Here is a 22292-nt window from a genome sequence, read left to right on the forward strand (position 1 = left end):
GGCACGTGCTGATTTTTGATGGCAGACAATGAATGTATTACAGTGATATATTGTCATAATACCAGAGATCACGGTTAGCTCTTTGCTTAGATGATTTCTCTTGATTCTAAATAATGATATATCAGACCAGCTCCAATGGAGATACTGTGGGCTTGATCCTCCTCAGCTGGTTAATTGGTGAAGCGTCATTGAAGACCATGAGCTGAGGATCTAATTATATAGATGTGAAATATATCAGTATAGAGAGGCAGTCTGACAAAATGTTAAAGGGCTGAACCTCCCAAGGTCCTGAAGAGAATTCAGTTTTAATCTTAGGTTCCTAAAGTTGGTACTTAGGTAATTTGCTTGTTCACTGACAATGTGAGCTCCAGGGTTAATTACCCCAAAAGCCCCAGGACAGAGCACAATGTGACATTTAGTAGAATGGCTGCTCATGTTCACTTGCTCTGTAAATCTCCCTAAACATCCATTTCTCGGTATGAACGACGTTAGTATGGTAAGTGATGTTGGCTTACATATAACGGAGACAGCAGAGGGCAGCAGTCTTTTTCATGACGTCTTTTATTACAAACATTAAGTCATATACTTGCTGATCAAGAGAAACAACAGTGTTAAGTGAGACTGAAATCACGTATCTGTACCACACTCAATATTACTTCTTTTTAACTACACTGGAATAAATGAATGAGTGCATCTGACGAAGTGGGTATTCACCCACGAAAGCTCATGCTCCAATACGTCTCTTAGTCTACAAGGTGCCACAGGACTCTTTGCTGCTTTTACAGATCCAGACTAACGTGGCTACCCCTCTGATACTTGAATGGGTGAAGTTGCTGAATGCCAGCAGCAATAGAAAGCACTAGGCTGTGATCAACTGGTCCTTGCTTTCATCCAAAGCTGCATAGGTGCATCTTCTAGACATGCCCCAAAGTCACTGAGGAGCCTGCAGGAAGTAGGTCAGGCAAAGGAAAATAAAATATCAGTGCCCACTGTTCAGATGTCTTCACAATCTAATTTGATCCTCTCTGATGGTTGTTTGTCTTTCAGGATAAAATTACCCCTTACAGTTGAAGAGATTTTAAATTTTGGGGAAGACAACAGGGAGCTGTTCATTAAGTCCAGCACCTACAGCATCATCCCTATCACCGTGACAGAGACTGGCCTTACAATCAGTTGGGTGTTTTCATCAGACCCAAAGAGCATAGCATTCAGCGTTGTCTACCAAGAATCAGAAGAAGCAACACTGGATCAGTGCAAAGTAAGGCAGTTATTTCAGAGTGGGATTTTTTCCTCACTGAGCTACCTCAGGAATTGCATTTCACCACGTGAGGTGAATGAGTTTGTCTGGCGGAACTAGCAAACTTACTTATCATGACCCCAACAAATGTCACTGGAAGTTGCATCGCTGTAGTAACAAATATGAAAGTGTCAAAATGTCTCGTCAGAAGAAGTGTTCCGTGTCCAAAGTCCATCACACCGTTGCGGTGGGAAGAAGTACCCCTTTCATTATTTAGTGTTGCCTGGGGAAATAGGGTGACATTGCACTGACTGGCACTTGAGCTTTCAGTGTTTGTATTTAAAGTTAAATCACTATCACTAAGCTAAACAATCGGCTCCTTCAGGTTCCACCTGAAAAATCTGTGTAGTGTTTAGTTTTTTTTCTTACATTAAATGCAAAAGATAAATATTATTTGTAAATAGCATAGGGCTCGATCCGGCAGGACTCTTAAACACACAGGCCATCCCTTGAAAGATGAAGTAGTCAGTGGAACTACTCACAGATTTCAGTGCTTTGCTGGATACTACCCAAAGAGCTCAACATTTTGCAGAATCAGTGTAGAAAGCCCCACACTACATTCCTGATTCACACTGCGTGTATCTTTTATAGGAAAAAAAGGGTGATGTTAACCTTTGTTAAGCTAACTTATGTTAACTAACCTGTGAGAAAATTGTAGTGAAAACAAAGCAGTTGTAATTTTAACCCATGATGCTGGGGAGACCTAATGTTTCCCATGACCAGCTAACACTGATTAAGGCCATGTCTATATGTACAGCACTGCAGTAGTGCAGCTGCACCAATATAGCTGTGCCGCTGCAGCACGTCTGGTGAAGACACTCTATGCTGATGGGAGAGAGCTCCCTCCACACCAAGTTACCAGAATTTTTTCAATTCAGTTATATGTACAAGTCCATCTTCCATTACATGGTGAGAGGGATAAATGGAATATCTCAGCAGTTTCCTGCTTGAAGAGTTAAATTTCTCCTGATGATTGATTGAAGTACGACAGTAACTAGTTTGAGATATTAGGCTTCCCATAGTATCACCTACAGAAATGGTCTCCCTTTTCAGTAGCATGGCAACTGCCAGCAAAAGGCTCAGAAATGCCAACTTTTCTTAGGAAAACCTTCCATTTAAAAAATATTTTGATGGGGGATTTTTGCCCTTTTTTTTTTTTTAATTCAGTATGTTCCACTGAGCAAAAACAGTGAGCATTTTTTGGATAAAATATGAATAAAACATTCATTTGATGCTGTATTAAATGTGCAGTAATTTAAAAGGCCAAATTAAACTAGACACCATTGGAACTAATTTAGTACCCGCACAATGTTGGTTTCACAAATCCACACATGGGAGCTTTGAATTGAGTAGAGGGACGTCAGGTCAGATCAGGCCTAGCTGTGTCTTGCTTAATGGGAATAAGTGTCTAACCCCTCTCCACACATGTAATGGGCCTGTTTCTCCTCTCTGATCAGTGCAGATTGGAAGCATGAAAGTCAAGGGACTAGACTGGTGTAAACCTGTTCTATGGGAGAGGAGACTCAGGCCAAAGCTGTTTATGTGGCTTGACTGTTCTTTTTAGGTGTTTTGTTTTTAATGATAGAAATATTAATGAGTAGCACATATGTATCTTTGAAATGTTTTATAAATATTAAATATTCAGTGAAAGCTTATCACCCAGGGTATGTCTACACTGCACACACACTATTTTTAGCCGTGAGATGTCCCACTGCCTCCCCATTCCCAGATTCTTTCACTGCTGTATGTACATTTCAGCGTGGACAGCCTGCTTTTCACCACAGTGTGTAGCTACATGTACCTTACGCACCACCACCGTCACTGGTGTGCATTCCTCCACGTGTAGATGTCAGAAGAAGGTTGTCACAGGGAGACAGTTGAAATATGACCTGACATTCACTCACAACAATAGATAATGCAAACCAAGAGAAATACATACACATAAGGAGGCCCTCTTGTTGCCCCCTAAGAAGGTATAAGTCCAAATATCTCTTCCAAACCTAGAGTCAAGGTGGAGCTTTGAAACCAAGTTCTGTTTTCATTTTTCAATTCCAGATACTCATTCCAATGACCCGCTGCAACTCTCATAAGGAAACTATCAGAGGGCAGGTGAAAGTGAGAAACTGTGGTATCTACATACTAATATTTGACAACACCTTCTCTAGGTAGGTTGAGTCAATGTAGAGATTGAAATAAGCAGTGTTTCATCACTTGTAGACTTTAATAGAATGATTAAGAAAAAGAGGTCAAAAATTGGTTCAGTGGCCTGAGTTTCAGATTTGATTAAAAATAGTTTCCTGTGATTCTGTAACATTGTTCCATCCTTTGATACTCTTGATTGCTGAGACGATAAATAACAGGAACTTACCACATGATTATTTTCAGCCAGTTCAGAATCAGGATTGTCTTCTTGTAGTTTGTGCACCTGCTGCATCCAATCCTGCAGTCCTAACTCACGCAAACCTTCTTGAAGTCGAATGGATGATTTGCCTGAGTAAAGACTGCAGGGTTTGACCAGCTATTATGCTCTTACTTTTACTTGAGTTAGACTAACATAATCTTCTGTTTGTTTTGTACAGGTTTATCTCGAAAAAAGTATTTTATCACTTGACTGTTGAACAACCTGTGATCTATGATGGAAGTGATTTTCCATAGCCTTGAATATATGGTGTCCTTTTTTAATTATATTTTTAAGAAACACTATTATTTATGTGTATGTAAGCTCTAAAAATATCATTGTTTGAACACCTCCTTAAGCTATGCAGTAGTTACAAAATAAAGCACTTACAGTGTATTTACACAAAAGAAAAGCCCTTCACAGGAACACTAATGGCTCACTACTGTGTAGAGATTGCTCAAAAGCCATGTTGTTCATAGAATTGGTCAAAAAAATGTTCTTCAACCTTTTTTCAATGAAAATTTGGTTTTTGACAAAATTAAAATTTTGGATGTTTTTATCAAAAAAAATAGTTGGCTGAAAAACATTATTTTCTTGAAAAGCCTATATTTTTTTATTGGAAAATTTTGATTAAAATAAAAGTAAAAAAATTGAAGTTTTCTGTTGGGGAAAAAACATTTTCTGACCAGCTCATAATTATAAAAAAACGCAACTATGCAATACTCTAGACGTTACAGCTATGTATTATTAAAGGATCATTCTTATCTTTTTTTAGACATATAAGCAAGAAATATACTTTTTAGATATTCAGTTTTGGTTTAAAATGTCTAACTGGGTTTTAAAAAACACTGTGACATTTAATGTCTATGACAAAAAAAATGCTGCAACAGTTCTAAAATTAAGATTATTTCTTCCACTCTTGATCGCTCTTCTCTATAAGTAGATCCACTGAAATCAATGGAAGCTCTTGCAGAGTCAGGTATCTCTCTAAGTAATTTACAGTGGCAGAATCTGGTATATAATTGGCAGAAAAAACCAGCAGTTCTCGTGTGAGACATTAAAGAAAGGGAAAGGGGCATGTTTCTTTTTTCTGCTTTGGCTCTTTTAAACCACAGTGATCACACAAAAATAAAAACCTCTAAGGATATAGATGACGAGAATGATTCCTTTCTATAGATTGAGTGGAAGGTAGCAATCGGTGAGCCTCATTGGGTTTGATCCAATCTAGATAAATTCACCCAAAACTGGATGCATATCCAAACCTAGCGAGGGGCCTCGTCCTTCTCCCCTGTCCTCCTATCCTTCTCTCTCCTGCTTACCAGTTCAGTCAGGTCACTTTCCTTTGTCCTTCCCCTTATTCCTGCTTCCTCTACCTCAGCCTACCTGCTCCTCTGTTTCTTCCCTCCAAGTACAAATGATTTCCTCCACATTTTCTGGCTAAATCGGGTGACTCCTATTACCATTCTCCATTGTCCACCCAGCCCTCATGCTTCACTTTCTCCATATCCTCTCCCCCATATTTATCTCCCTAGTACAAACCAGTGATCTGCAGTCTCTGCTGGGCCAAGGGTGGCTCCTGTATTCAAATCTTATGGACTTGTGGGCCAGGCTGGTTCAAAGTTTTCAAACAAAACTGGTTCTGGTGGAAAATTGTTTTTTTTTATTTTAAACAAAAATCTCCATAGAAAGTGTCTGCTTTCTGCACAAAATTTGAGGGGTTCTTTCTTTTTTTGAGGGTTTTTAATAAAAACTAGAAAAACAAAAGATTTTGGGGCTTCAGTTGAAAAGTTCTCAGTTTATCAATAGAAAGTTGAACTTTTTTTTTTTTTTTTTTTTGAGCAGAGGATGGACATTTTCCAACCAGATCTCCTCATGGGTGAGAGATATCTCAGAATGGACTGGATATCCCTCACCCAAGGAGCATGGGATTGTGTGACCATCAGAGATTTCAATGCAGCAATTGGTGGATGCCCAAGTCTAGGCTGAAGGATCTGGCTGGTTGACTGTAGAGAACTTGGAAATGGGAGACAAATTTGGGTACAAAAGAGCATTGGATGGGGATGTGAGGGCTCTTTATCAAAGGTTCAGTTCAGGAGAAGGATTGAGGTTCAAATGGGTGTGTATATTTTTCTGGTGCCGTTACTCAGCCCCAATGGATTCTCTTTGATGGGGATAGAACTGTTACTGTGATGGCACAGATTGTTCATGCTGATTGTGAGCACCAAGGTTCTGGTCACTTAACCACTAATGATAAAAGCCCAAGACATTTCCTGGGGATTAATGATCATCTGAAAGGAGAGGAATCCATGTCCCAAGGTACAGCTGAAGGCCAGTAATCCCTGTTGCTGAGGTCATTATTGCTGTTGTAAACAACAGTGAAAGGGGGTGGATGTTGTTTATGGGTGATGCACTTTTTAATTGATCAGTATAGCATATTTTTAGACCACAAATGCCCTCGCTATGCCCCCAATCCAAAGCCCACTGAAATAAATGTAAATCCTCTCATTGATTTCAACAGACTTTGGATTGGGCCCTATGTTAACCTGCCAGGATTCTGACTCATCTCGAGACATTCCATTGAGTTGACAACCCAGTTCGTCTTTCTTATTATATCAATACTACATGTAAACTGCCTATTGGAAGATGTGTCAAAGAAAGATGCAGGGTCCTTTTCTTTGTAGGAACAGAGAGGTCAGAGACCATCACAACTGAGCTCTATACTGTTGAAAATACGATTAAATTTAAAAGATTCTAGTCAAGATGGAAATGAGATTAAAGCGAATAGCACATAAGCAATAAACAAATTACGCACTGGCAGTTTCATTATTTACTAGCATATTATTTTAGTGCTGAGGTTATGTTTTATTCTTATTTAGACAATGAGAGTTTATTTAATGTTTAAAAGTGGAATACTATGTACCATACACTATGCAATATAATGGCTGTTTAACTGAAGTCTACTGCAATTTTCCTTAAACTTTTAGGTGTGATTTTAAAAACATTTTGCTACTGTTTTGCTAGAATACCAATTTCACTAAGATATTTTTCTTAAAATGCCAAACATAAGTTAAAGGGACACTGTCAAGTGGTAGGCCAAACTGTGATCTAATATATATTATAAATAATCTGGTGAAGGGTGGCCTCTGGATTTACTTTTTCTGTCTTTTTTTTAAATCTATCACTCTGTTGCAAAGATTTTTTAAAAATGTGCTGTTTATGTAGGGCCCAGAGTAGCTCTGCTTCTGCAAAAAACAATATCACAACCTCAAATATCAAAACCATGAATCTGCCCCGCCACCCCAAAATCTAGAGATTTATAAGATGATCATGCTATTTTAATATTGGGCTTTTTATTTACTTTTTTTGCTTTTGAGTCTTTAGGGTGCATTTGCATCAAATTTTCACACTTTTCTCTGCAAGCATCAGGGGTAGAAACTCACTTATTGAAAAAGGAACGTTGAGATACTCCTGCAACACCATGACTTCAGCAGCTGGGGCTTAGTGAACAATGCTAAAAACTGTAAGTGTTGGCAACACTGAGAAACAGCCATCCAGCATCAAAAGCACACGTTTATTAACAGAATTCTCTTATCAGAGCTGTGCTAAGATTGTCAGTTATGATCAACAAAGCTGAGACACAGACGAGATAAGAAATGTAGCAGTTGTACATCATCTGAAATGCAGGAGTGTATTTTTTTAACAAGCATTTTCCAATTGAAAAAGTTGAAAAACACCAATATCCCAGAGCTTCACCCTAGTGGGCTGTTATGCTGACTGGGGAGCAACAGAGTATGGCCTGTGCTCTGGCCACACCCCACACATCAAATGGAGATGTGGCTAGGAGGGGGTGGCAGCTCCACAACAGCCACCTGGGCAATCCCCAACTGCTCCACTAGGGTGGCTTTGGAGGCCCTTTGATCTCTGGAGCGCTGCAGAGGCAAAAAAAAAAATGCTATTTTCAAGCCAATACGAGGGTTTTTACAAATAATATATTTGGAAACAGGAGATTTATACTGTTAATGTTCAATGAAACATTCTTAATTAAAGTTTATGGTGCTGTTTAAACTGAACCGGAATCCAACCATGCAATCCAAAAGTCTGGAGTGTTGCTACATATCAGGCCAAGGTGCTGTGTGAAGAGGATAGTGACAACCTGTTAACCTACCTGGTTTTCCATTCGTCCATTAATAAATGGAGGCAAAGCAGCCCCTAATGGACTATACAACAAACAGAAAACAAATAGTCCAGAAGAATGTTACAAAAACAGCCATCAGTCAAGGGTCATAAGCCGCAATTCAACAAAATACTTACGCACATGCTTAACTTTGTAGTTGTGGGGATGGCTCGTGTACTTAAAGTGAAGCACATGCTCATGTGCTTTGCTGAAATTAGTCTTTTAAGAACTGGTGACCAGCAGCAATGGAAATAAGACAAAAGACACAATTTAATCTGTAATGAAATGAAATGAAAAGTGAGTGGTACTTTTGTTACACAGACAGTACAGATTATAGCACAGCAGAAGCCAGTTACCCAACAACACAATGCTCATTACTGGGCTCAAGGATTTACACATATTTAAGTAGCAGTAACAGTAATGTGCAGCCAGGTGTTTTTTCCTGGGAGTCTGAGGATGTGGCTAATGATTCTCTCCCACTAGAGTTTTCTCTGCATAGGGTAGAATTTACTTGTTTTTTCTCTTTTTGTTTTTTCATTGCTTGACAGTGTTCCTTTACATTTCTATAAGTGTTACTGAAAATTGGTTCATGAAAACTTACTGACATGTATTGCATAAAAAGAGTTTACAGCTTTGTAAAATGCTGAAATTGTAAAAGTGCAATACGTGACTTTCCTTGGTTTTGTTTTAAAATTGAAATTGCACTATAATTTTAATACTGCTCAGTGAAATTTACTGTAACTTCTTCAGAAATATCTTTTGGTCATAACTGCCAAAGAATTGCACAATTGCACCAAGTTCAACTTAACTTTCACAGAGGAATAAAGCTTTTTTGAATATTGAGGTCTGTACATTTATGGGGATGTAGACGGCTTTCTTGATGCTTTTTATTTTTACTCAGGAATTCAATAAATAAAATTATGTATCATTTAGAGTGAGCATCCTTGTTTTTTTAGCTCACATATATAGCTTTGTCTTGAAGATGAGAAATTGAAATATGGCGCAAGTGAGGTTTTAACCAAGAAAAAATTGAAGAAAAATCTTGAGGCTTGCTTGTATCATGCCAATAAAGTAACCTGATGAACTTCACACCTCTGCAAATGCTTACATGGTGCATAGACTTTGTGCTGGTTCTTTGCACAGAGGTGAATTTAACCCATAATGAGTTGCATTTAATTCAGAGTATATATAGTAAGGACCCAGAAGTCAAATTTGTAGTGAGCAAATTGTTATGGGGGGCGAGGTCTGTTCTTTGTTATATCAATGAGAAGACTAAATGCCCCTGGGCCATGATCAGTATTCATCGACACCTGGACAAACTGAGTCAATGGAAAACACCTAGGTGTAATTGAGGTCAGAATTTGGCCCGTGCCTGGGTCAACAGACTTGTGCTTGCAGGGCTCATGCCACTCTGCTAACAATAGCTATGTAAACATGGCAGTTTGGTCTGCAACTGATTCTGAAGGCCACAACTTCGAAGTGCTGCTACACAAGTATTTGTAGGGTGATCCCAGATCTGTTGGCCCAGGCTTAGAGGCTCACTGCTGGTGGCTCTGTAGATGTACCTAGAAATGCACATTTTAGCACCGATATTAAGTGGCTTGATTTTAAAAAGTGCTGAGCAACCAGGAGCTTCCACTGAAGATGCCCATATATGAAAGTAGAAACCTAACTTTAGGCACACACATTTGAAAATTTTGGCTTTATCCTACAATGAAATAATGGAGGGGATGACTATGGTACGTGGGATGGGGGGGGACATCAATTTGCATGGCACAAGTCTCTGTTCAAGTGGGTGAGAAGGAACAACATCACCACAGATAGCAGTGCATCATTGAAGGACCACACATGGGATGGAAAACAACTGGGGTGCTCCTTAGAGATTTTCCCACTTCCTGAAAGGAATCTTGTAAGAGTGATGTAACAGGTGTGACAAAGCTCCTCTCCTACCTTGGTGGGTCCTGCTCTTATTGGTGGATTTGCCTGCCTCAGAGATCTTCCCTTCTGGTGGAACTCACAGTCTGGGTCAACTGCTCCTGTGTCTGATCAGGAGTTGGGAGGTTTTGGGTGAACCCGGGCCTGCCCTCTACTCCGGATTCCAGCCCAGGGCCCTGTGGAGAGCAGCTGTCTATAGTGCCTCCTGTAACAGCTGCATGACAGCTGCAACTCCCTGGGCTACTTCCCCATAGCCTCCTCCAAAAACCTTCTGTATCCTTACCACAGGACCTTCCTCCTGATGTTTGATAATGCTTGTACTCCTCAGTCTTCCATCAGCACGCTCTCAGCTTCTTGCTCCCAGTTAGTCTGTCTGTCTGTCTGTCTGTTCGTTCGTTCGTTCGTTCGTTCCTTCCTTCCTTCCTTCCTTCCTTCCTCTCTCTCTCTCTCACACTCACACTCACAAACTGAAGTGAGCTCCTTTTTAAACCCATGTGCCCTGATTAGCCTGCCTTGATTGGCTGCAGGTGTTCTAATCAGCCTGTCTGCTTAATTGGTTCTAGCAGGTTCCTGATTACTCTACTGCAGCCCCTGCTCTGGTCACTCAGGGAACAGAAAACTACTCATCCAGTGACCAGTATATTTGCCCTCTACCAAACTCCTGTAGCTCCTTCACGGAGCCGTGAGCACGGGCGTGTACTTGGCGCGGTTCACATCTGTCCCTAGCACCTGCCCTTTCTGTGGTGAGAAGGAGACCTTGGCGCACGTTTATTTGGAGTGTGCCAGGTTGCAGCCCCTGTTCCGGCTCCTCCTGAATATTTTCCTGCGTTTTTGGTTGCACTTTTCCCCTCACCTTTTTATCTACACGCTCCCCATCCGTGGCCCCACGAAGTCGCGGGATCTCCTTCTCAACCTCCTCTTGGCCCTGGCCAAACTGACCATCTACAACACCAGGGAGAGGAGGTTGGCCGACGGGATTTCCTGCGACTGTAGGACCTATTTCCGTTCCTCCGTCTGCTCACGCATCCGGGCAGAGTTCCTCTGGGCGGCGTCCACTGGCTCCCTTGACGTCTTCGAGGAGCAGTGGGCATTGTCCGGGGTTCTCTGCTCGGTGTCCCCATCGGGTTCCCTTCGTTTAGCCCTATGACCTCACTCCCGATCCTGGTTTTTTCATTAGTTGTCCCCCGTAATTATTTGGTGTCCCAGACCTGTGGGTCCTCCCCTTAGGCTGGGGGGAGGCCCTTTAGAAGTGGGCAGGCTTCGCCCGCCCACCCCCGCTGGATGCCAATAGGACCAGTATATTTGCCCTCTACCAAACTCCTGTAGCTCCTTCACGGAGCCGTGAGCACTGGCGTGTACTTGGCGCGGTTCACATCTGTCCCTAGCACCTGCCCTTTCTGTGGTGAGAAGGAGACCTTGGCGCACGTTTATTTGGAGTGCGCCAGGTTGCAGCCCCTGTTCCGGCTCCTCCTGAATATTTTCCTGCGTTTTTGGTTGCACTTTTCCCCTCACCTTTTTATCTACACGCTCCCCATCCGTGGCCCCACGAAGTCGCGGGATCTCCTTCTCAACCTCCTCTTGGCCCTGGCCAAACTGACCATCTACAACACCAGGGAGAGGAGGTTGGCCGACGGGATTTCCTGCGACTGTGGGGCCTATTTCTGTTCCTCCGTCTGCTCTCGCATCCGGGCAGAGTTCCTCTGGGCGGCGTCCACTGGCTCCCTTGACGCCTTCGAGGAGCAGTGGGCGTTGTCCGGGGTTCTCTGCTCGGTGTCCCCATCGGGTTCCCTTCGTTTAGCCCTATGACCTCACTCCCGATCCTGGTTTTTTCATTAGTTGTCCCCCGTAATTATTTGGTGTCCCAGACCTGTGGGTCCTCCCCTTAGGCTGGGGGGAGGCCCTTTAGAAGTGGGCGGGCTTCGCCCGCCCACCCCCGCTGGATGCCAATAGGACCAAACTCCTGTACCCCACTGGTCTGGGTCTGTCACACAGGTGATTGAGCCAGCAAAACTTGCTGTGACAGGTGAGTCTGTGCCAAATGAGGTCACGTGTTTGTTTAATTTTGCCTGTGCTGTGTAAGTTCTTATTCATCCAGCACGTGCTAAAACTACACAGGAAATAGCCTGGCTGCAGGGTGAAGCCTGTGAGAGAAGCAAACAGTCGTGATGCAGAGAGCTGAAACTACACCACCAAGCGTATACATGATATTGGCCAAAGTCTGCCCTCATGTGAGCACAACTCACTGGGCCCCCTGTGACTGGTGCTGCATTTGGACCATCAGATGGAAATGTTTCTTGCTGTAACACCAATAGTTAAGCAGGTCATTTCCCACAGGTTTTTTAAATTATTCTCTTTTTCCTATTCTGTCTCCTCAAATTCTGTGCACAAAATCCTCCTCAGAGTTATGTTCTGCTCTGTTACACTAGTGTAAATCCAGCAAAGTTACACCAGCTTTCATTTGCTGTAACTGAGAGCAGAATCTAGCTCATAGTTCTTACCTGTCTTTATTCAGGCAAAAGTCCTAGTGAAATCAATTAAGAATTTGGGCTAATACTTGCAGATACGGCACAGTTATTATACAATGTGTTGGACAGGTTCCAAAACAGCAGTTTTTCTAAGCCTTTCTGTCCAAATTATGCCAAAGTCACATACCCTAGAATCTAATTGATCTATTTCTATCATTGTTTCAAAAACCTTCTGATGACAATACAAAGAGATCCGAGAAGTGACTCATAGGCAAAGTAGCATGACCAGGTCACAACCTTTCGGTATGAGAAAATACAGATTAGGTTTCAGAACACTCAAAAGTGTCATGTCAATTAACCCAGGAACATGGTTCACCAAATACCACACAGCAGAGAAGCCATTATTTCTATTAAGGAGACTTAAGACTTCAAAGGGCTGACAAAAAAAGTAATACTGAAAGTGACATGCAACCAGGTTGGGGTATTTTGAAGTTCAGTCTTTCACTTTTTTCCCACACTGGGGGATATGTGAAGAACAGTGGTGAAGAGCTAATCGGTACCTCATGGGTAATTATCTATGTAGTTTGCTCTGCTGTGGTAGATTTTTTCGATTAGCAGATGTTAATGTGGTTTTCTTGCTGTTTGAGAAGTGTGTGCACTGTCTATCATACATCAAGATTCCACTGCTTTAGCCAAAGCCTGAACTCACCGTGGTTCTCACAGCTGAGCTAAAAAGGCAGGGCAAGCAGCACTCTGCTCACAAGGTGAGTCCTAGGAGCTGCTGGCTGGAGTTGGAGCTGGAACCCATCTCAGAGAAGGCCATTTGTCCTGGACATCAACTCAGTGGGTAAGGTTTGCTCATTTACTGTTCAGGGCTAAGGATTAAGAAGGCAGCTTGCAGGGGAAGTCAAACTTTAACTAGAATTTAATTAGCTGAAGAACAATGCTGTGTTCATGGCTCATTTCTGTCCCTGCCTGGAGGTAGGTGAGTCTCCAAAGGGGATCTAAGTAACACCTGTTCTAAATGTTTGTGGGTGTTTAAAAAAAAACCTAGATGATTGGAGTGTTTTACCAGGGTAATTATATTGTATAGAACAACTTTAATATATAAAGCCTCACAAAGTGCTGTGAGGTTCAAAAATGTGTCCATTGGTTTCTTTCTGTGCCCCAGTGCAGCGAGCATCTCAAACAGACATGAACTGAGGATTTATTTTCCATAATGTGCTTTGCTCTTTCATGTACCAAAAATGATCAGTCTATTCATGTTCTTTTCATGCTGTTTTGCCTTGTGTTGACATGCCATCCTGCATGGTGCTGAGCACAATCAATGCCCACTGAAGTCTGTGGTAGCTGATGGCACTCAGAATCGCCTAGGAATGCTGTAAGCCTTGTAAGGCCAAATTCTCAATAAGTTAATAAATCTGACATCATTTGGATAAACAGCAGTTTTGTTGCTTCTACTTGCAATTTCGGACTTTATTACCAAAGTCTTCTATGCATAAGCCCTGTCTTAGCTCTTTCTTTAGGACTTTTGCTTGCCATTTACTTTAAAGTCTTATCTTTCCTTTTCAAGACCATATTTCCAAAGCATTCTTGAAACTTGCAGTCTCAAAACTACCTGTGTATGGCCATTTGCCGGCACATGTGCCAATCAGGTCACTGTATGTCTAGCTGCCTCCTTTGTGCATGATAATTTCGGCTATGTATGTGCTGATGGGTGAGTGTGAAAATTGTGCTCAGAATGGAGGCTAGCTGGGAATATGGTCCTTAATTCCAAAGCCCTGTGTGGCTGTTGCACTCGTCCTGGAGCCATGATAACACCGAAAGAACTCCTTCCACGAGTGCTTACTGAAACTAAAATGGCCACCAAGAGACGTACAGTTTAGTGCATGTTAGGGAGCAGAAGAGAACAGACAGTAAAGCTGTGCACCACTTATGCCCAGACCTTGTCAGTCAGAAGGATGGTTTTGTGTTTCTGGCACAGAAGAGCGAGACAGGAGACCCTGACCTGGGTTGTTTCTCACTCTGCCGCAGCCTTCTTGTGCAATTGTAATACTGAAAGGCTAAATTCATTCATGCCTGTGAGGTGCTTTTGACACCACTGAGCAGCAGATGCTATAGAGCAGGGGTCGTCAACCTTTCAGAAGTGCTGTGCCGAGTCTTCATTTATTCACTCTAATTTAAAGTTTCAAGTGCCAGTAATACATTTTAACGTTTTTAGAAGCTCTGTTTCTATAAGTCTAATATAGAACTAAACAATTGTTATATGGAAAGTAAATAAGGTTTTTAAAATGTTTAAGAAGCTTCATGTAAAATTAAATTAAAATGCAGCACCCCCTGAACCAGCGGCCAGAATCTGAGCAGTGAGAGTGCCATTGAAAATCAGCTCGTGTGCCGCCTTCGGCACGTGTGCCATAGGTTGCCTACCCCTGCTATAGAGCCACATGACATTATAATTGCAGTATGTTTGACAGGCCCATCTCCAGTGACCAGACTGGTAAAGTCTCTCCAAAATGTTCCTGCACCTTAGGTTCCACTCCTTCCTTCTCTCTGCCTTACAGGCCTCAGGCTGGATGCACTTTCTGAACCAGTTTATTATGCTCAGTTTATAGCCTGTGCTTCATTAGGCATCCGTTTGTTTGTTACGTCCAGCTTTACCAGAGGGTAAAAGGCAAATGCCATATTGCTAGAAAATTACAAATATGATCCTCTAAAAATTGTGCTGTATGATGCAATGTTTATTTATGTGTATGTATAGTGCAAGTGCCTAACATCAAAGCATTACGGTACAAACAATGCACATAGTTTCACCCTAAAATCAAAGACCTACAAAAAAGAATCTAAATCAACCCAGTTCCACAAGGCCCACCTTTGTGATAAAAAGACCAGCAAGAAACCATCATATGTTCATTGTTCTGGCAATGTAGCAAGCTTTGGAGTGGGACAAAATTAAATCTGCATTCACTGAGGCTACACTTACAAATCAGAGACTGAATAAAAAAGCAATGGGGGAGCCAAATTCAGGGCTCATTTACACTGTGTAAATCTGGAGTAGCTCTGGTGAAGTGGCCAGAGTTACTCTGAATTTAAAATGATGTCAGTGAGTGCAGAAATAGACCCTAGATGATTCTGGAGCTGACCCTGAGAAATGTTGCAACTCTCACTAAAAACAGCTTTCACTTCAGGTTGCCAGGTTTCCGGTTTTCACCCGGAACTCCCAGTCAAAAAGGGACCCTGGTGGCTCCAGTCAGCATTGCTGATCAGGCTGTTATATGTCCGGTCAGCGGTGCAGGGGGCTAAGGCAGGTTCCTTGCCTGCTGTGGCTCCCTGCAGTGCCTGGAAACAGCAGCTTGTCCCCTGTGCGGCTCCTAGGTGTAGTGGCAGCTAGGGGGCTTTACGCATTGCCCCTGCCCCAAGTGCCGTCTCCGCAGCTCCCATTGGCTTGGAACCACAGCCAATGGGAGCTGCGGGGATGGCGCCTGCAGATAGGGCCATGCGCAGAGCTGCCTGGCCACACCTCCACATAGAAGCCAGAGTGGCGACATGTTGCCACTTCTGGGAGCCGCCTGAAGTCAGGGCTGACAGGATCCTGCACTACTGACCCCCCTCCCATGCCCCTGCCCCAGCCCTGATCCCCCTCCCATCCTTCAAAGCCCTCAGCCCCAGCCTGCAGCCCCAGCCTGTACCCTAAACGCCTCACCCCCAGTCCCACCCTAGAGTCTGTACTCCCAGACAGAGCCCTCACAACTGCCCCTGAGCCAGCCCAGTGAAAATGAGTGCATGAGGGTAGGAACAGCAAGTGACAGAGGGACAGGGCATGGAAGGAGTGTAGGGAAGGGCCTCAGAGAAGGGGCAGGGCAAGGTTGTTTGGTTTTGCATGAGTTGAAAGTTGGCAACCCTACTTTCACCGGTTACAGAAAAGGGACTTTGAAAAGCTGCCAGTGACATGACCGTAACAATCTGTAGCATTTTTCATTTATGAAGCATTATACAAACATCAACCAATTAAGGCCTCATCCTGACAGGTACTGAGCACCTGCAACTCCCATTGAAAACAGTACTGGCCTATCTCCTCCCCTGGCTTCAGTCAGTCGGCATCGATGGCAATGGGGCATAGTGTGAAGCAGCCACCATGTCTTACTTATTTCCATGGCTACAGTAACTGAGATCCATGACCACATGTGATCATTCCCTTAAATCACTTGCTGGTTCAGATTGTTCATTGCCACAGCTGGGTTGGATATTTACAGTTGTAACAAGATGTTTGTTTTAAATCTGCTCCTTCATCAGTTCTAGTTCCAGTCAGTGTTATACTATTTCTCTGGCTTTTTTCAATGGTGTCAATGCCTTCCACCCAGAAATGTAGGGCTTGATCTTTGAAGGTGGTCAGCGCTCCAGTGGGAGGCATTGAGCACCCTCAACTCCTGCTGACTTCAGCAGAAGTTGAGACTTCTCAATACTTTGAAAGATCATTGGCTCAAGCCCCTCATGAACATGCTAATTCACTTTGTAAAGCAGGATCTTTCTTTTTCTTTCATAGGGTAAGAATCACTTACAGAGCACTGCATTCTGTACTCCTTGCTCTGGCCAGATTCCCATTAACTTTGAAAGGAGCTTGACAGAAGTTGGGTGTGAGTGAGGAATTTTGGTGCATACTCAAAGTGAGAGAGCTCTTGGTTTTTGATGGCCCCAGCAATCCAGACCTTTTTGAGCTCCCTTCACGGCTATCATATACAGAAGAGCTCTGTTCTCGGATCTTACCAGTGCGGTGAATTGCATCCTCCAGAGTTTTAAAGAGGGCTTTACGGAATCTCTCCCCAACAAACACATAGAGGAAGGGGTTCAGGCAGCTGTGAAGGAAGGCGATGCTCTGAGTTATCTGGAATCCAAGATCAATGTTGTCAGAGGTTTTGCAGTCATATATAACCATGGTGTAGGCGTCGATGATTTTGACCAGCAAAATGCCATTGTAGGGCAACTGGGAGAGGAGGAAAGCTATGATAATAAGGGTGATGATCTTTAATGATTTGTGCTTTTGGGATCTTTTGGCTTGAAGGAGGGTATGAATTATAAAAGCATAACAAGTAACCATGATGAAGAGAGGAAGGAGGAATCCTATTGTGATTTTCAAAGCTAGGACAGTAACTTCGATGGTTCGGGTCACTGTGGCACGGTATACCATCTTGCAGGCAGTTGTATCATTAACTTGCTTAGATTCACTGTATACTATTTCTGGGATGCATAAGACTATTGCAATCAGCCAAACACCAAAGCAAACTAGTTTACTGTGCAGAAGCCTTTTTCGCTTAGAGTTCTTAGCTTTCATGGCCTGGACAATTGTAATGTACCTGTCAAAACTAATGCATGTTAGAAATAACATACAGCTGTAGAAGTTGATCTTGTACATGCTATTGACAATTTTACACATGACGTTCTTAAAGATCCATCCATCTGAAGCTGCTTTTGCCCAGAAAGGGAGAGTGAAAACAAGAAGCAGATCAGCAATGGTCAGGTGCAGCAGGTATCTGTCGGTGATGCTCTTCCTGTATCTGTATGTCCAGTACACGAGGATGACTAAGCCATTACCCAGTGTGCCGATGCAGAATACAATGCTGAAAAATGCTGGCAGGAAAGTTTGAGCAAACTGCCGGGCGTGACTTTTTTCACAGATGAGGTCTGTGTGGTTAAACGGGTTGTTGTACGGAGGCAACACAGAACTAGAACCCGTATAATAATCCAGGTTAGCCGAGTAGTTCTGGGTAGCCTGCAGGGAAACATCAAGTTAGTTTTATGCTAACAAAATCATTAAATAAGGAACAGTGAAGGTGGAATTTTAAATTATTTTTGCAATAACCTGGGCAAATTTTCCACCACCAGAGATTGGAAATTTCATACCCTCCGTTGGCTGTCGATCGGAGTAATGCCCAATAACCCAAATACATTTGAGTGCAGATAGAGCAGAGGTACAATCTATGCTCTTGCTTGTGAATTTAGGCACATCAATGAAGTTCTCTGCTTCTCGTTCCCTAGGCGAGAATCGCAGCAGGAGGAAGTTAACATAACTGCCCATTTACATCAGCTGAGGATCTGGCTCCCCAGCTATAAACTACAGACAATAATACTTAGCTCACTGAGGTGTTTCATGGTTAAGTGCTTTAAGATCCTCAGTTGGCAGATCTGATAGGAGTGCAAAGTAGTTATACTCTCAGCTCAGCAGGCAAATTCATGTGCAGCATCTTTTGGCTGAACAATACTACAAGTTTGCATGAGCCGAGTTGTTTGATATGGTGGGCACCTCCATGCCTGAACAGATGTGCATTGCTAGCTTGGACAGGACAACACTGTTCTAGAATATGTTCAGGGAAATGTGTTCTAGTGCCTTAGGGAATTATGTCATAGCCTAGGTCACAAACTGAAAGGCGGGAAGACAGAGAGATTATTCAGCAGTAGTAAATTTATACTCACCATGCTCGTAAATCTGCAGTTAGTTCTTTATTCGGTCTTGAAAACAACACTATGAATTTGAGAGGGAATGAGGTGGGTAAGTGACATATAAAATACAGACCTTCGGATAGGACTGAGATGACTGTAAGACCCAGGAATATTCACAGAAAGCCTCCTCAAAGGAGCCTGGGGACCAGATTCTACTCTCCTTCCTCACATGAGTTATCCCTTTGAAATCCAGGGGACTGTGTGGGTGAGTATGCTGAGCACGATTTGACCCTGCAGTTTTCAGTTATATTTGCAGCTTTGTTTTCGTAATGCAAGTTATCCAAAAACAAACCTCTCTAAATATGCTAAGGCATTTACATTTGCTTTTAACAGCATACTGGCTGTAGCTTTTCAAGTGTCCTGGGCAGATTAAACATTTTTAATGGCTAGGATTACTTCTGTTTCATTTTTAAGAAGCTGTACAGTCCCTGGGTTCACACTTTTCTTAAAAACGTATTAAATAAAACTAACCTAACTTTCCAAAAGCTCCTGGGAGTGAAAAAAAATTCTCTCAAATTATGTGCCACAATTAACAAGAAAATCCACCTGTCTTCATTACCAACCACTAGTTTAAAAACACCTCCATTTTCTGCAATGACTTGTTATCTAATCTTTTTTGTTCCCTCTGGGCAGAGCCGGTGTAAGGATGATCACCGTCCTATTAGCCGACTCAGACAGTGACCACACTCTCACTGGATCTCAGTGGAAATCACTCAGGACGTTGAGAGTGTCACTTGTTCCCACATCTTTGAAAATAGGTCACACTACAAACAGGTTTCATTGTGTAGCCGGAGATGACACGTAAAACCGATGCACACAACAGTGAAGTTACATTAAATAGTGCTTTTTCCAAGAGGCCGTGACCCATGAAAAAAAAGAAAAAAACTCTGTTTCTCATCTGCGATGACTCATAAAATCCCTCCTGATCTTATTACTGGTGGGTGCTAATCCATCATCCAATCCCTCACTGTATTATCACTAGCAATGCTATTAATTTTTATTGAGACAACAATCTGATTCCGCTTGTGTGTATGTGTGTGCGTATGTATATATATATATATATATATATATATATATATATATATATATATATATATATATATATATTATCATAATATATATATATTATCCTTAGGTCTAAAATCTTTTATGCTTGCCCTCAGCCCAAAAATGAAGGTTTGAAGAAAATCTACTCGGCCTTTTTGTCATTAGACGAGGGTCAAAAACCAACACTTCTTTTATGCATTATTCAGACACTTTTTTTCACCCAACTCAAAATAATTTTGTTCTAAAAGTACTAAGTTTGGAACTGAGCTGGCCGCCTTTTGTCATCATGGGGGTAAGTAGTGAATATTTGTAACTTCCAAATAAGGTTTAAAAAATGGAGTCTTTGCATGTATATCACTACAGGATATGAGCTTTGAGAAGATCAGGTGAAAAAATAGATTACAAAATTACAGAATTTAAAGTAATGAAAAATATATGCTCTAGTAATTTTAATTATATAAGCAACAGAGACATACAGAATTATGATAGCTCCCTGGAGTTCTATGCATTGAAAAACCTTCAGTAGATTCCTTTTTATGATTATATCTATGCTGTGGTGCATTTAGTTGAATTTGTGAACCCATCCTTAGTTGAGCTCACATCTGTAGATTCAGATTTCCTCTTTAAAAAGAAAAAAGAAAGAAATTAAATGCCTAAAACCATATTAATGTCACAATGCAGAAGGGAATTTTACAGTAGTAAAAGGAGGCAGATTGAAAGTCCCCATCCCTACAGAAATCATAAATTAGTCGTACTACACCGAATGGCTAAGGCATAAATAGTAACACCAGAGAGTGTCATATAAAAATAGTACATGTGAATGAGATGCTGTTTTACAGTTCTGAGATGAATCATTGTAAATTCAGATAATTACACCAGAGCCAGTTGAGTTATCTGGCTTTGTGCTGGTGTAACTGAGGAACAAAAAACGGTGTAACAAAAAAATCATGCCTTAGGTGTGTAACACGCCACAGTTTGCTATCATGTCCAGGGGAATTATTGTTATTTCAAGTAGCTTAATTTCAAATGTTCAGAGATATTTTGGATGTTGAAGATACTGACTCATTTTTCTATAGCAAACTCTGAGACTGAGATGTGATGCACAGCAGAAAGGCTGTTAAGTCAATCAGAGCCAACTACTTCATCATAATCAATTTGATCCACTTTTGGATGCTTGTCTGCAATTCCGCAGTTTGAAAGAAAATACAGCAGCGGGAATCCTGTCAATTAAACAACTAGAAGTGTGATGTGACCCTTTCCAATTATTATCTGTCATTATCGAAGCCAAAATTAAACAATGTGCCCCCTCTCTGCTGCATTTTGTTTGTTCAAAATCTTCTAAGCAAGTGGGAATCTCTCAAGGGAGCTGTAATTGACAAAATTATTTTCAGAGGGCCGGGTTCTAATCCCAATCACACTGGTGGTGATTCGTAGTAATCCCACTGAAACTGATGTGCACCAGGGATAATTGCAAGAAAAATGTGGCCATCCCAGTGCAGTCATTAGCTAGTCATTGCCTTGTTTGCTCTTAGTGTCGATTCCAAAATGTCACTGTAAATCCTTTTGGGGTGCACAGGGGTAGCTTGGCTGGGCTGACTGCAGCAGCCTGGGCACCCCAGCAACTACTTTTAACAGTAACTATTTTAAAGGAAACAGTAAAAAGTCATTACAAAAGGATGAGTTAAAATTTGAATCTACTGCTCACCGAAAGAGGTGGTGTGTGACAGAGACTTGTCTCCACTGCAGCAGCATGTGGAAAATAAACAGAAAAATCTTAACCCTGATGCCAGGGAGAGTATGGGAGAAAACTGGGCACTTACCAGTGGCTGTAGCTCCCTATTGAGTCAGTCTGTCAGTCACTGCACTGGTGGCCTCAGGTGAACGTGTGCTCCTAGGACTTCAGCAACTCCTGGAAAGTGTTTGTCATTAGTGCGGGTCTAGGAGGGGATTTGGCTCCAGGACTCTGGGTTGGGTGAATCTGTGGCTGCTTTTTTAGTCTGTGGCTTGAGTCGGTTGCAGCCTCATAAATGAGGCAAACTAACCCCTCTCCTCAACTGGAGTTCCAGTAAGCCACACCCTGATGTTTACTTCATGCTGCACAAAGGATGTTCTTAGTCTTTCCCCTCCCCCCTCTTTGGGGTAAGTAGTTGGACCCCTGATGCCTGAATGTTTTTCTGCCTGTTAGCATCTGTCTGCTCATATAGCAGCGAATGCAGCTAATGCAGAGTAAACCAGAAATGCCCAGTGTCATGGCTGCCCCCTCCACGGGCACTGGTGAGAACAACTGAGCCCGATGGAAGGGTAAGAACAAATGAGTTGCAGCCATAGTCCTGACCTCTCTGCACTGGCCAGTTCACCTGCCTGAGAGCGCATGGGAGCATATCCTGCACCCGCTATGGGAGGCCCTGTTTTGTCTTTCCATAGGGGCTCTGCTGTACAGGGTAAAGGCCAGGCAGGGAGGCTAGTCCAAGCTGTTGTAATGTC

The 22292-nt window shown here is 42.3% G+C and overlaps 2 protein-coding genes across 7 annotated transcripts in view; one reads left to right on the forward strand and one right to left on the reverse strand.

Annotated features, from left to right (window-relative positions):
• Positions 1–22292, forward strand: part of FYCO1 (FYVE and coiled-coil domain autophagy adaptor 1) — a 117240-nt gene that overhangs the window by 83406 nt on the left and 11542 nt on the right. For 4 of the 6 annotated variants that reach the window (XM_050937870.1, XM_050937871.1, XM_050937873.1 and 1 more), the window contains 2 exons: positions 1048–1258; positions 3353–3462. In XM_050937870.1, the coding sequence (XP_050793827.1) occupies positions 1048–1258; positions 3353–3462 (321 nt within the window). Of the gene's footprint in view, positions 1–1047; positions 1259–3352; positions 3463–3876; positions 8804–22292 lie in introns of those variants that run through there. The other 2 variants (XM_050937874.1, XM_050937875.1) reach the window with 1 other exon arrangement.
• On the reverse strand, positions 16822–21785 carry LOC127043830 (C-C chemokine receptor type 9-like). Its single transcript, XM_050938037.1, has 3 exons — positions 21629–21785; positions 18735–18783; positions 16822–18033 (listed from the first exon to the last, which is right to left on the reverse strand). Exons 2-3 carry the CDS (start codon positions 18735–18737, stop codon positions 16822–16824), a joined length of 1215 nt encoding a protein of 404 aa, XP_050793994.1. The 5' UTR covers positions 18738–18783; positions 21629–21785.

Source organism: Gopherus flavomarginatus, chromosome 2 (genome assembly GCF_025201925.1).
Source record: "Gopherus flavomarginatus isolate rGopFla2 chromosome 2, rGopFla2.mat.asm, whole genome shotgun sequence".
NCBI classification, from domain to species: Eukaryota; Metazoa; Chordata; order Testudines; family Testudinidae; genus Gopherus; species Gopherus flavomarginatus.